Source organism: Porites lutea, chromosome 2 (genome assembly GCF_958299795.1).
Source record: "Porites lutea chromosome 2, jaPorLute2.1, whole genome shotgun sequence".
NCBI classification, from domain to species: domain Eukaryota; kingdom Metazoa; phylum Cnidaria; class Anthozoa; order Scleractinia; family Poritidae; genus Porites; species Porites lutea.
Window position 1 is genome coordinate 27,543,603 of NC_133202.1, and position 15,481 is coordinate 27,559,083.

Genomic DNA, 15,481 nt, shown 5'->3' on the forward strand with positions numbered 1-15,481 from the left:
AGATATTGCCTGGGTTCGGATGGGTGTTTTGTTACTGTTTTGTTTGTGATCACAAAACTCGAAAATGTGCGTGCAAATAATAAAAAAGACCCTGTTTAATTCTGGCGAATGAGGAATGTCACACTGCATTTTGAAAGCGTTACAATATATAGAGCACTTGATATTAGTAGATTGCCTCTGGCCGGTAGGGAAGTCCACGGTTGTTCCTGCAGCGCTTGGAAAATGGTGGATGCATTAGGATAACCCCCTGTAGATACGAATCACGACGGACTCATATGAACTCATTTTTTTTTTCTGCAACTATATTTTCGAACGTCGAAAACCCACATATCTAGCATCAAAAATCTTACTCAAACAAAGATTTGCACACCGTCAACCCCGTAGCTGTAGGTGGTTTTCTGATAAAGAAAAATTATAGGCAAAACTACTTAAGTTTGCAATAACAATTGTTCTGAAACCTAAAAACGAAAGGAAAAAATGCCTAAAACCAAAAATGCTAACTTACTGAACTGCTCGGCTTCAATGATGGTAATAGGGCCGTTTATACGAGGAAAAATAAGACGCGTCTTACATAAGACGCGTCTTAAATAAGACGCGAACTTTCCGTATAAATGGCACATTTCGTCTAAAATAAGACGCGGCTTAGCTAAGACGCGTCTTATTAGATAAGACATGCTCGTATAAATGGTACAGTTCGCGTCTTATTTAAGACGCGTCTTATTTTTCCTCGTATAAATGGCCCTAATAATGTACCCGTAAACGACAACACAGAACATCCAACGTCACGTGACGAACAAAAACGAAAAAAAAATCTTTTGTGGGGAGTCAGGAGCGACCCCCCGTCAAGTGTTCTGCTAGTGGCTCATGGACTTTCCATTTTCTGATTCTCTTTAGTCATTTTAGTACTAACACATAGCGCCTTTAAAGCGACTTTAAGCGATCTCGTCTGGTTTTACTAGCTATTACCTGAGTGAGAACTAATGTAGTAACAAAAAAATCAGTTCTTTGTACATTCAGAATATGAAGATTGTTTAAAATTGGTGAAAACAAATCTTGTTTTATGTAAATTTCTCTAACGAGTACAGACAGTAGGGAACGTTCTCACAAAACGTCACTGCGGCCATTGTTCCAAAACAATTAACGTCGACAATGTTGGTGTTCCAAACAAAATCCGGTGGGATTTGCACTCTTTTCTAATGAAAACGCTTTCTTTTGTTGCAATACATTTACATAGATGCAAGTCACGTGAGTGAAAACGCTTTGTAACGCACTGCAACACAGTGCATCTCCACAGTGACGTCATTGAACCACAGCTACCACAATTCATTTCGTTTTTTCTTTTTTCTTCAAATTTATTAATCCCAGTGCGGTTTAAGGAACGGGAGTCTTAGGGTGCATTCCTTTGAGATGATCCTGATCAGAATCAGTGATCCGGACAACGATTCATCGGTTCATTTGATCTACCATGGTTCAAGTGATGTAGGATCACTGATCCTGATCCCGATCATCTCAAAGAAACGCTTGGATTTTGTTTGTTGTAGTAAATTAACGACGTCATCGTTGAGACGATAATGGCAAATTGTGGCTGAAAGTGATCATTGTTCCCATTTTTGGATACAGCAGCGACTGTGCACGTCCTCATAGCAAGCGATAATGACGTAAAAACCTGTCGGTCCTCGAACTGTGCATTCTCAGCGAGACTAAAATTGTGGTCTCGATCTGAGAGAATAAACAAACTCGACTGCGATTACTCGTATTGGCAAATGTTTTCATCAGTTTGCCCCCCCCCCGGAAATACCATGTGACATCCCTTTTATCCCATCCATCCTAAAGCCTGTGAAGAAGGTTTATTCTAGAAGGGAGAAAAGACTTGGAAAACTGAATCCAAACTTTAGTTCGTAAATGAAATCATGGGCGTTTCTTCTGCCCTCAGTCGATTCGGGGATCGAAAAATGAGAAAGGGAAACGGAACGAGAGCCAAAAAATGAAAGAGGGAGAGGGGAAGGGCAAGGAAGGAAATATGAAGTTCCTCCCTTTCTTCCCCACCCCCTCCCCGCTCTTTAACTCGCGCCATTTTTATCGCGGTCTTTGGCACTCGTTCCTCTTTCTTAGTTCCTAAACTGCACGGAAACGATTGCTACGCAGGCTAGCTACTAGCTGTAGATTCTTTGACGTGTAATTGGGTCTCAATCGATCCGTCATCGGAGCTAAGTTCGTTAGCAAGTAGGGCACTCCCTGGCATACTAACGTACCCGTCGATTCAAGATCAGACCTTGGTTCGTTAGCTATTGGAAGCTTCGGAATTGTCTTTAGCGCTGGACGTAAGTATCTCTCTGTAAGGATCCTTAGTTGAACACGAGTCATCAGTTTGATAATACTGCGAATAGTCCCATGCTTGGCTATAATCGTAACTATAATATCCTGAGTAATTATTATCACTGTTCCAATCTGTCTCTGTAGCTTGTGTGTTCTCTGCACTACTGTACTCAGAGTATTCAGAGGACTGTGAATGAGCTGCTTGACTACTGTCCGCCTCTTTAACGTGGAGAGCCTCTCCTCTCTTCAGAGCCTCGTCCAACCTCGTACAGTCTGTGTACACATTCTCTAGTATTTCAGCCTGAAACAGGAAAAAAAAACCGTATGATTTAATTCTATGGCTGCAGAGTGCATGCGTTGTCATATCGTTTCATATTTTTGAACTTCCAAAGACTGGGATGTTACTACCTAAAAACGGGGCACTCACAACGAGCACGGGGAACAGGAAAATGAAAAATGGGAACGGGAAAATGAAAAATGAGAACAAGAATAACAAAACCCTAACTTGAACCCCAGGTCTATCAGTAGCTTCATTTCCAATCCTCTGTTTTGTTCTCATTCTTTATTTTTTTTCTCGTGTCCCGCGCACATCCCCTTGCCAAGCTTCTTTAACACATGATTCCCGATCCACATACCCAAAAGTTAGATCCCATTTATACACCACAAATAGTGTCATATGAAATTGCTGTTGAAAAGTCCTGATTTCATCTGCCTTCTTACACAGACTCAAAAGTAAGAACAATCCTAGTTCTAGCACGAAAAGAGTACCGTTTGAAGCTAATTAACATAGTAAGGCCTAGGATTTTGTGTACAGACACTAACGTTAAGGGAGAAGCAATAAAAAATGATTTTATTTGATTTTACTATATATTTAACCAAAGGGAAATTAACTAAGAGTAAAAAAAAGGTTTAAAACAGCGAAGCAAACCTATACCTGTTCGAACTGTTCCTTGCTCATTGGGCCACATTCCACGGGGTACTGGTTGTTTGTATCTGGATAGGGCCCAGTTATCTGGCCACCTGGTGGGTCACGGGGGCGCAAAAGCGCCTTTTGAAGTAAACCTCTCTCTGATGCGGCCTCGAGTACCTTCTTTTTCGCTCTTAAAAGTTCCTGAAAAAAAAACCAGAAACATAAACAAAACAAAGGTCGGTCAGAAACATACTAAAGTTAGTATTGCGCAGTGAAAATAACGCTAACTTGTAAAGTCGAGGATCACCGATGGATAAGTCATCAGAGTCTTCATATGGTGCTTTCCAACAGCCTCGTTCCCAGACGATCCGAGTTTAAACTGTCAATGTTTAAAAGAGCTACTTCGGAACGCCTGAGAACCACGCCAGATTCGAACTTAGACAAGCAAGAGCAAATAGCTTGGATTTGTCCTTTCTTTGACGGGATCACTATTCTCGATAAATTTCTCTTTTTGTTTGAACGGGGGAAGCAAGGTCATTATATTAATCGAGGAAGTTCACAGAGACCAATTTAACATGTTTTTTTTAGAAACGCTGAATGTGCTCACCTCTTTCCTTGCTTTAGGATTAGGATCATCAAAAGCCCATCTTACATTGAGCAATTCTCTATTGTTTAACTTCTGGTCTGACATTGCGATCTACAGAACGAACAAAAATCTCAATATAATCATACTTAAAAACACAAATGACACGTCTGTGCCAGGAAGGTTTTCAAAGGAACGATCTGGAACACCTTCGCCGCAAAAAAAGCTAACGGGTCCTCAACGACATCTCCTCATAACACCTAAGCTGGACTGGACTACTTTCCCGTATCAGTCTATTTGCATTAGGGAGCTTAAGCAACAACGACGGCGTCGGTTATGAAAACGTCACTAAAAAAATTGTGATTCGCGCTGCTTCAAACTTTATCGCACTTATTCCATCTCGTTTAACTTGTCATATGTGGGCAAATTTTAATGGAGTTGAATTCTGAAGAACTTTATCAAAGTTCAGGAAAAGAAAAAGAAAGTTGTTGTCTTGCGGGGTTGTGTTCCCGTCCTTCACAAAACGAAAAATTAGGCACTCTCACGTTGCAGTAGTGCAACGACGGCTAAGAGATGTTAAAAAAAGCCTGATGCACGTACAAAATTGTTGTTTTGCTAATCTAACCTATTGCCTTTTTGCCGCTGATGATACACGAGATGATTCGCAACGACGATTTTTGACGCAACACAGTGTTGCATCATTGTATCGAATAGTTACACTAATGTTCCAACATTGCAAGTTACGCTGTGTTGCGCTAAAAATCGTAGTCGCGAATCGTCTCGTTTAACATCGCCTTTAATAAGGGGAAAACTGAGAGACGGGTAATTCTCGTGAGAGAAAAATGAAGAGTTTTTTTGAATGAACCGAATGGTATATTTTCGAGATTCTCGCGTTTTAGTCGAAGGGTTAAAGTAACACTGTTACAGAGTCTTCAAGGTCGAAACGAAGAAAAGTAACAACATTAAGAAACTAGGAATATTCATTGTCTGCATAGTTTGTGATAAGGAGGTTCTCTAGGGGGAAGGGGGTGAGAGTGTGACGGTCACGCGAGGAGGAAGGACACCTCCTCGCGCGTTCGCGGATCTCCCCCACTCTTCCTTCCTTTCCAAAACCTTCCCCGTTGTCTATCTTTTGCAAACCTAACGCACCCGGTTAAATTTTGTAACGAAACAGTTCACACCACACCTTTGCAAACTCCGCATTCACCCTGTTCTTGTAGCGCACAAACGCGATGTTGCGTTTTGGTATTACTCTCAAGTCCTATAAGGTAAAAGGAAAGAATAAGGCCATGAAAAATATAATAAGAGCCAAAGGCTTACAGATCGAAGCTTGTCTCCAGTGGTCTTTTTCCGGAAGATAAACACAAAGAGAAATGTCTAAAAGTGACGGTAATAGAGGTGGTGACCGTTCACGAGAGCCTCCACTAACTTCTGCTATCTGAGGGCGAAACCGAGCTTCATCCTTGCGAAAAAGTCACTTACAAGTGAATTAATTCAGTCTCGTTCAAATCCTCAAATGTTAGCAAATTTATCTACAGTCGAATCCTAAAAGACTGTATCGAAGTTCAGGAAAAGAAAAAGAACGTCGAGTGTTGACGTCCTCCACGTGTAAAAAACGTAAAAATAGACATTTCCACGTCATAGTAGTACAGTGACAGCAAAGAAATGTACAAAAATCGTGATGCACGTGCAAAGTTGCTGTTTTACTTATGTAAACCTCTTGCTTTTACTACGGGCAATGTTTATTTTACCTCAATTTCACCCCACTCGCCAAACTCAGACCACAGAAGTTTCTCCAGTTTAGTTCGATTAGCCAATCCTCCAACATACAGTGTCCTGCATTCCTTGTCAAATGTACCCACTCCACCCATATCATCCTTGTGAAGGCGGTGACGCTCTCGGCCAAAAACGTCATGGGCAAGATCAATTCTACAATGAAATATCAGCTGTGTTTAAGTGCAACTACTTGAACCGGGCCACTTGGAAGACGATTATACAGTCGCAAAGTTTTTTGCAAACAAAATACTCTCAACAAAGTTTTTTTGGCAAACGGACCAATAAAATTCAGAGAAAGAGATTTGTTTGTTTGTTTGTTTTTTTGTATTCCTAAGGCCCCTTTGTAAGCTTTAGCAACACTTATACTGGTGTTTTTGGCTCTGGGGAACTCAACCACCATTATGCTTACTTTGTAAAACCTTTAATTAAAAACACTCTTACTGACTTTTACTTAAATTTCATCCGTTCGGGTAACGCTGAAGATTGATTTTCTCAATATCAATGAAAAACAGAGTATTTAGCAAGACCCACTGACCTTTGTTCATCTTTATCTGTGGGTATCACGTGAAAGTATCCACATTCAGACCCCAAATGGCAACACCCTCTAGCGAAGTAGATACAGAAATAATGTTTGTTTCCACCCGGTTCATACACGTTGGCTTTTGTGAATCCAGCATCTGTTTCTAAACAGCACCTTGTCTCTGAAGGACCTGTAAACATGTAAATGGGAAAAGATATTTATGACTAAATTATCATTTACCTCTTTGCTCGTAAAAAACTGATAATTTGCTAAAACATTCCAGGGATGATGTCTCGGGTTTGACTTTTAAAAAAGGGAATTCATTTTACAAAAAACTGGGAATTCAGAAATGCTGTAATTGCCCAAAATATTTCACTCCTTACAAAGGTTCTAAAGGCATTCAGTGCGTGGTCTGTCAGAATAATATTAACATCACTAAAAATGCTTTAATTTTCAAGGCAAAAACATTAAAATACATGTCAAGTATAGATTTACTTAATCCATCATGCATCTTCATTTATTTTATTGATTCATTTAAACAGATGTTTTTAAACAGCTCTCCGTTTAAAAGAGTTATTTTCCTACTTTTTCTACTTATGTTTTTGTTAGACACTCAGATCATTTTTTGACGGAGCATTCCGAGTGATAACCAATCAGAAAGGTGTTTTTTTCTCTGCAAGCGGAATGTCTCGCCTCTCCACCAAACAGCAGTTTCTTTGCGAATGCAATATCGTTTTCAACATTTCAGCCAATGACACCCATGGCAGTAAGTAACTTCGATTAACACATGCGTTACTTAAAGTACACTTTCGAGCTGAACAAACATGCGTAAAAACATTTTAATGTTGAAAATGTTGTCTATACCCTGAGAACGTTTTCCAGAAAATTCAACATTGGGTTGTCATTTGCATTGTTTATTACCACGCCAATACTTCATTTTTCGGTTTGTTCCATGTAGTTATCCATAGTCAGTATCAAGTCAGCTTTTCGTGACTGCTGTGTTTTGAGCAGCGCGCTGAATGGCGCGCGCGGGAATAAGCGATGACGCAACAGTAGCAATAGAATATCGTCACAAATGAAATAAGAAAAAAAGTTTAGTCAGAGATCTTGTGGAAAGAAAAACTCTAACATGGATAGCGTTAGCGGTATATTTATTATCAGCGCGTTCACATTCTTTATCTTAAAGTTGGTGATGAAAAAGTGGAAATGGATGGAAAGGAAGTTTTGTAAAAGTTCTATTTGCGTATTCAGGCAGATAAATGCTAGAACGGCCGCAAGGCAGAAAAAAGAGCCTACGCTGACTACAATTACCTTCAGAGGTAATGGTACAGTACCTCGTGTTGCATCTGAAAATACAGGAAATCGCCAAGTCAAGAAACCAAACCAAACTGAGAGGAACAAAAAACCTTACAAACAAAAGGAGACTCTGCTCGACGGAAATAACGCAAATAACGACAGGCTGCCAATTCCGTTTACCGTCAACAAGATAGCGAGAGTTGAAGAATGTGTTTCAAGCAAAAGCAATTTTCGTAGGACAGAGAAAGCTGTCCCTAGTACAAGACCCTCTTTGTGGGAATCTTGTGGTAAGAGACAGGAAAGAACTCACTACAAACATCTACTTAAGCCTCGTAAATTTGAAGAACACGCGGAGAAGAAAGGCAAAGATCTTATAACGGAAAAAGGTGTTTCGAGCTTAAAGTCGACCTGTAGTCACTGGGAAAGGTATGACGTTTGGAATGAGAAGCACGTCAGTCAAGGACTGAACAATCAAAGTGATCAGCTTAACCAGGTTTTAAAGATAAATCCGCAAACGAAATGTAACCCAATTTCAAGCTCGGCACCAAAACGGTTTGTGCGACTGTGGTCTGTTGATATGGATGAGGAAACGCAAAGACCTGCAAGTCACGACCCGCCAAATGGCGAGGTTGAGAATGACTATGCGCCTGCGATGAGATCAAAGGAATCACAAAACATTACCTCTCCGCCAGAAAAAGGCAATGATTGTGTGCCAGGACACAACACATTTCACGTCTTAAGCAGTGTGACTAAGGCAATGGTTCGTTTGGTGCTGATCGTAAAACGGACAAGTTATGTCTGCTTCAAAGGCTTTCTAGCAGGCATAAAAAACAATTGGAGAGTCAAGGAATGCAGAAATATAATTTCCATGATTATGGCTTATACAATGACAGTTTTCACGCTTTCCGCACGGGAGGCGGTTTGCAGTTACGTTCATGCACTAAAAGGGAAGGCAACTAAGAATGTTACCTTGAGGGTTCTAAGGAAAACAGTTGACCTTTTTATAAGTGCAGTTTCAAACTCAAAATCAATAGTATCAGCGTTTTGCTTCAGAATACAAGAAGCAGTCTCTCAGCTGATGGCAAGCAAACTAAGTATGCCAGAAAATACATCTATCGAAGAGATGAACGTATTATCAAATTTCAAGAAAGGCTCCAAAGTAGACAGATCTGCCATTATTCCTGTTGTACATCGAGAACAACTATCACCTCATAGTGAAGATGACCATTCAGGTGGTTCTAGTTTTACACCAATTACGAAAGGAGACATTCCAATCAAATCTTACCAATGCTGTTGTTCTGAGAACTCACAAAACCCTGGCATCAGTTTTCCTCCACAGCCCAGTAGATCACGCAGCACTTGGAAGCGAAAATCGGCTGCGGATCACTTCCACCCGCCAATGCTTAGAGAGATGCAATCAAAAGCATTGAAAAAAGACAAGAGGAGCGGCAAAGAAACGTTATGCTCGGTGTTATCCTTCACTGGAGATAAACCTTTCCTGGCCACTGTGGGCAGAAAGAGGCAACAAAAGAGAGTTGTAACTTCCGCAAATGAAGATCTACGACTATCGACTCCATCAGTTACCTGCCAGACAAAAGATAAAATTACGCCACGATTATTACCACCTTCTAATGTGAGAAAGGTTGCTTCTCCTAAAGCTCATACTCGAAACATGTCACCAAGGCAGAGGCGTTTAGATCCGGTAAAAGTCAGTACAAAAACACAAACATCTAGTGTCGTTAACAATGCGAAAGAGTCTGAAGCTACAACGCACAAAGTGATGGTGCAGGCAGCTTCTCGACCGAAGCGATCATCTAATGGCGAGGAGAGAGCTTCTACTATGGAGAATGGTAGAGGCTCCACGATTATAGCAGGAACAGGAGTGAAAACCAAAAGACAGACTATAGGCAGAACAGGGACGATCTCCAGGATGCAAACAACAGCACTAACCTCAGCCATGTACACCTCCAAAGCGGTCGAAGAGTTGCCAAGTGAAGGTACACGTATTCAAGAGAAGGTAGAGCTTATGGAGGTGACAGAAAGTGGGAACAAGACTCCTTTCACTATCATAATACCAGAGGAAATGGAGGTCACGCATGAACTATTTACAGAACCTAAAATACGACAGGAGGAAATGGACATAGGCCACAACCCAGGGGCATTAACAGAGGCTTGCGATATGTTGCAGACACCATTGAGTTCTAATGCTTTGGTGGAAAGTGATGCAATGGAGACTGAGCAGGAACATTCTTCGTTGTGGCACCTTCTGTCATTTTCCCTACCATCTTTTTTGGCCTCGTCAGCACTCTTCAGCTTTAAACCATGCGAAGAGGAAATGGAGGTAGATCAACAAGTAGTTCCTTTTCCATTTTCAAATGCGGATCACGAAGAAATGGATATAACTCAAGAAAGTCTTGCAATGGCAACACCCTTTATCAACACCATGTGTATTGCATCAGCAGCTGATCTAGAAACACCAGGTACAGCTTGTAAGTTATCACAACAACCGATGATGGAATTCACGTCACTAGCAAGTCCACATGAGGAGTTGCCAGGAAACAAGAGACCATTTGCTCCTTCACTAGAAATGTTTGAGAAAAATGAGCAACAGATTATGCAATCAGTGGCACAAAAGCAAGTGTTTCAAGAGCCTGTAACATTGCTTCAACAACTGCACTCTTCAACAAATTCTGCAGTGGATTTAAGACATAAAAACACGGTCAGTGTTGGACAGGTTGGTATCAGACAAGACAGTCTGCCTTCTGAGATGAAAGGACAAGAAATTGTCTCAGAGTTAAAATACCAGCAGACTGTGGAGCAACTCCAACTTGTACCACCTACAGACCCAGCTTATTATTTAGATAAGGACTGTGATTCAGACCTAAGAGATGATGATGATGATGATGAAAATTCTGAGTCAGACTTTGAAGATGATTCCGAAGATGAATTTGAGCTGGACTTGGAAACAATTGAAAAGTTCTCAGATTTAGAACGTTCACCAGATCACGCTCAGCTTATTACTAAAATAATGATGAAAAAGGAGTCTACCCAATGGCACAGTGTCTCAGATTCTGATTCCAATAATAAAGATTTTGGTAAACATGAGAAATAAGGGGAGCCGGATTTGGAGGCAATTAAGGATTACCAAAGGATAAAAGATGTTTTGAAAGCTTGCTAAAAGATCCTGAACATTAAGCAAATTTACTGGCAAAAGAGGAACTTTCTCTTGGCAATTAATTCAAACTTGACTCTATAATATTATTCACTATCATCTGTGGTAGCAATAATCTAAAACTTCTTTGGTCAGAAATAACCAAGAAAAACTAATTTTGGAATCAAAACTCGCGAAGATATTTGAACCAGTGACTTATAATATCAATAGATCTATTTATTTGCCTTCAACAAAAAAAAATGTATACATATCTCAGATATGATTTTTTTGTTTGTGTAACAGAAAATACTTCTTAACTGTTCAGTGATTATGCTAAAAATTGCAAGCCAGAACCACAAAAAAAGTAAATTTATATTCTTTTCTCTATGAAGATGTCGTCCATCTTTTTCTGTTTGAAGGTGAATAATGATTGGTTTTTAAGCAAAGGTGTTTTTGAGCATCAAATGCTACCCATAAGGTGCCTTTTTTGCTATTCTTGGGCGTTAGTTCTGTGCACCTATTCAGAGGGTCCCTGGGGTGCCAGGGGGAATGTTAACCAGAGTCAACTTAAGCCTCACATTCACTAATAACTGTATTAAACTACGCTATTCCGGGTATATCAAACAGATTTGTTTTTACCTAAGTTTCCAAGGTTGAAGAAGATTTAACTAATTAACCACATAACTGACCATGGTCTTTGTCTGCTCTCCAGTGTTCTCCCACCCAGCGATCATACCAAATGTTATATTCAGTAGCTCCCTCAGGGATCCAGTGTAGTTTTTTCTTCTCCTCCGGATCGATCTGTCGGCGAGCAGGACGACTGAGAAACAGCTGAACCTTCGCTTCCAAATCGCCTGCAGATATCTTATAGTTTTCTTCCTCGTGAACATCTTTTGATGTATCGACTTTTCTGTTCACCGACTCATTACAAAATCCCGCACTGTACTGGTTTACTGGTATATACAGAGGGTGAATAGAATCCCAATCTGCTGGCTGCTCCCACTGCGTTCTATGATCGCTGATATTTTGATAATAATAATGTCCACTATTCCAGTCATACAATGCTATCCACTGGCCGCGCTGTTCGTACCACTGAACGCCATAAGAAGATTCTGTGCTATAATAAGTCGTTGCATCTTGTGAAGTCGTGTTTTCATGTCGTTTGTGCGGCAAAATTGAAGAATCGTCGTCATCTTCGCGACCACCTTGTGATTTTCGTTTGGCCGCCATGTTGATTTTTTTGTGTAGATGCGTCATATATGGAAGACGAAATGTACTGTGTGCTGATGGACAGAGACTAGGACGAATATGAAGTGCCCCTTTTTCTTTTTCCTCTTCCGTTATCCTGATCCGGGCCGGTTATTTGTTCTTTGATGAGTTTCAGCTACTCACTTTCAAAAAAAAAAAATGGTGAGGGCCGGTGGTTTGCTTTAGTGAAACATTTGTAAAAAGCATTTCTGCAGCACCTTTCATCTCCTATCCATTTATTATTGGGGTTTTTATAATTAATGAGGTGTCCACAAAGTCAGTGTTGTCTGGGAAAGAAGGCTCCCACATATGCCCTTTGGGTTCTGGCCTTGCGTGGAATACTCCAGATTTCAAGTAACAGGGATGATCAAATGGGATCAAAAATCAAAAACAAAAATTATCCCTACGGGCTACCAGCAAAACTGGCCATTGAAACATCCCTAAACCAAAATTTAACCCACCCAAAAATCCCAAGCCAAATTTACAAGTCTTAACATTTACCAGAAAAAATATAACACGAAAAATAGAGTCTTTCAAAAAAGTGTGGTTCTACTATAAACACAGAACTTGGCAGCCAGGATACGCAAGCACTACCAAGAATCTTCAAATTGTTTTGAATACCCCCAAAATTCCCTACTTGAATCAAGCTATCCGAAAAAATACTTGCCAGAATTTCTTACCAAAAAATCTCAGAATCAAAAATTTCAAACCCAAAAAGTCCTTCAATCACCCCTGTCACTTGAAATCTGGAGTACCTCCCTGGGGTTCTGGCATGCCCGAATTCCCCTTTCCCTTTGAATGCAACTAACAAAGGCAATTAATAAGGTATCACTACACCGTTTCAGAAAGCTCAACAGTTTGCTATATATGCATGTAAAAATTGAGCCTGATTTTGGTACTTTTCCCTCAGAACAGTGACATCAGTTTCGAGATCATAATACCTAAACTCTGTATGACTGTTATTGGACGATGAGGTTTTTGTAATACCTGGTACATCTGGGTAGGAGGCTAGGAATACTCAAGGTTGAGCGGTTATAAGCCAAGCTGAAGACTGAGGCTGATAACACTTATCAAGACCTTGATTACTCCAAATATCACAAAAAACCAAATCTAATAATAATATTGTCTTATTACACAAAATCCATCATGATCACAGAGAACTCAGTTTGACATTGCTCTTAGGAATCATGCACTGTGCATGCAACCTACAGATTTGTCACTAATCTGTAGGTTGCACTGATTTCCAAAATTAACTGTAGGCTATTAACCAATGAGAGAACAGATGGTGAGTACAATGTATAATTTAAAAAATGCACTTTATTTGAGTGTAAATGTATTTAGCATGAAAGTGCTAATTGGGGACACTATATTTTAAGACATCTCCTACTGGAGACGGGACCACCATTTTATGTGGTTATCTGAGCCACGCGAAGGTCTGGCCATTTGCAGAGCAAAGGTAGTACCTTCATTTCTCAGTATGAGTATGGGTCTGACCCCAGGAATCGAAACCGCTACCTCCTGCTCTGCAGTCAAGTGCTCTACCAGACTGAGATAATCCTGCCACATTTATTTGAAACTCTGTATGTGATTTCATATGTGACTACATACATAGAAAGTTGAAACAAGCCTGCATATTTTTATGTTTCCTATTCAGATACAGGAGCTGATAACTTCCAGAATTTATAATAGACATACAATCATACAATTATATGCATTCTGTGTGAGACACTACATTAGGGTTTAACCCTATAAATAGCCTACAGCTTTTTTACACCTAAGAATTTTTCTGTCCTCAGCAGCTGTGATAAGCATTGCAGCACACTCTGTATCAACAAATACTTCCCTGAAAAGGGTTCATAAACTTCTAACTTTCCAGCATCTACAACTTTTCCTGTTTTAGAGTCTACTCCAAGAACAATACCATTGTTCTTCCAAGACTTCTCAACTTCATGTAGACAATGCATAAAATTTTCTTTTTGGTGTGAAATAGAAAATGAATTTTGATGGAGTGTGTGTGGAATAGTTTGCAAAGCTTTACTTAATATTTCCAAGGCTTGTGACATATTGGAATCTACTACACTGAGTGAATGAAGCTTCAAACTAAAGCTCATAGCAAACTCAGCAGCACCACAACCAGGTAGAAATGTCAGGCAATTCCCATCTTCACTGAAAGACATTTTGACACATTTTAAAGCATTGTGAAGAGCAATGTAGTATTGTTTACACAATCCTTGAGCTGGGGAGCAAAGAATTAAATAGTGTGGACTGAACTGAAGGTTACGTGGGTCGACTTGCATGCAAACAAACTTTTGATGACCTAGTCTCTGAGTACCACACGAAAGACTTGTGCCTAAGAAGACTTCATCAAGGTTATTACTGTCAATATTATGAACAGGAAGTACTCCAGTGCACTTGCAAATGTATTCTGTATACTCGACAGGGATCATACTGACAACAGCTATTCCAGTTTGCCTACAGAAATGTAAGACAAGGTCAGACACATTCTCTGATGATAAAATGAGTCTGATCCCATGTTGTTGAAACATTGTTATCAACCTTTGAACTTTATTTCTTTTCCACTGAAAATTCATGTCAAATGAACTTTGATCATTGGTTCTGATAGATGATGGCACCTGTGGCTCAGATATGTCAAGGCTACAGTTCAAGACTATGAACTTGAAGTTTTGAAGTGTAGTGAATATTTCTTCCACATCAAAAGCAAATCGACGAGGAATTAATATTCCTTGTTTGACTTGTGAGGATGAAATTGGTAGACTTGGCACTTCTATACAAATCTGAGGAAATTCATCAATCACGTGCAAAACCGATTCTCTTAGAGACAACACTGGGGATTTCCGAGTCTTTCTTATCAAGTCAGAAAGAATTTCTGCAAAAAGAAAGACTGTGTTGACTGGAAATTTTCCATTCAATGTTGAATATATCAGTCTATTGATTTTTTGCTTTATCATCGAGAGATCTTCATCTTGCAGGTCCGTCGTTACGGTGATTGTTCGAAGACATGGAACAACAACTTCGTCAATTAACGTCGACTCAAATTGAATAAAAGCTCGAGATAAAGCGAGAAGAGACTGTCTTTGGTTTGAGGACATTTCTGCTTTACTACTTCTTCCTGAAGTTCCCGTACACTGCATAGTTTCCCTTAAAAGAGCTGTGAGCAGTAAAATAAACGAGGTTGACCCATCTCCTGTAATGCTGCTCAGTGAGACAACACCATCAACCACGGTTCTACCGATGTGATTATCCAAACTGAGTGACTTCAAAATCAGTGCACCATTGTTGGTTATGAGAATATTACCAGAAGACGAATTTAACATGACATCAAGCCCGTTCGGACCAAAGGTTTTCTTTAAGATTCCTTCCAAATTCTCACAAATTTTCAATGCCTCTAGTGCGACCGCCATATTGAAAATGAAACAGCGATCAATAACAACGTGGTCAGCTATCTCCCAAGTTACAGTCTCCCGGATTAGAAACAAAGATGGCTGGCTCAGTCTACGCGCGAGGGTCGTTGTATTTCAAAATGAAATAGATCGATCACAACATCGTGAGACCTATAAAAAACGCGTTTAACGGAAGGTTATGGCTAAACTGTGCTCTGGTATAGTTTCAGCTTGGTAAAGGTTTCACTTCGTCTTGAAACTGACGCTGAAGTGCGTCCCG

At 40.1% G+C, this 15,481-nt stretch overlaps 2 protein-coding genes across 2 annotated transcripts; both read right to left on the minus strand.

The window, feature by feature from the left end:
* Positions 1-1,173: 1,173 nt before the first annotated feature.
* On the minus strand, positions 1,174-11,782 carry LOC140928184 (uncharacterized). Its single transcript, XM_073377895.1, has 7 exons — positions 11,242-11,782; positions 6,121-6,295; positions 5,561-5,738; positions 4,996-5,070; positions 3,834-3,923; positions 3,251-3,427; positions 1,174-2,617 (listed from the first exon to the last, which is right to left on the minus strand). The coding sequence occupies exons 1-7, from the start codon at positions 11,780-11,782 to the stop codon at positions 2,282-2,284; spliced, it is 1,572 nt and encodes a 523-aa protein (XP_073233996.1). The 3' UTR covers positions 1,174-2,281.
* Positions 11,783-13,286: 1,504 nt separating this feature from the next.
* Positions 13,287-15,298, minus strand: LOC140928183 (BBSome complex assembly protein BBS10-like). Its single transcript, XM_073377894.1, has one exon. The coding sequence runs from the start codon at positions 15,220-15,222 to the stop codon at positions 13,558-13,560; it is 1,665 nt and encodes a 554-aa protein (XP_073233995.1). The 5' UTR covers positions 15,223-15,298; the 3' UTR covers positions 13,287-13,557.
* Between the last annotated feature and the right edge of the window lie 183 nt (positions 15,299-15,481).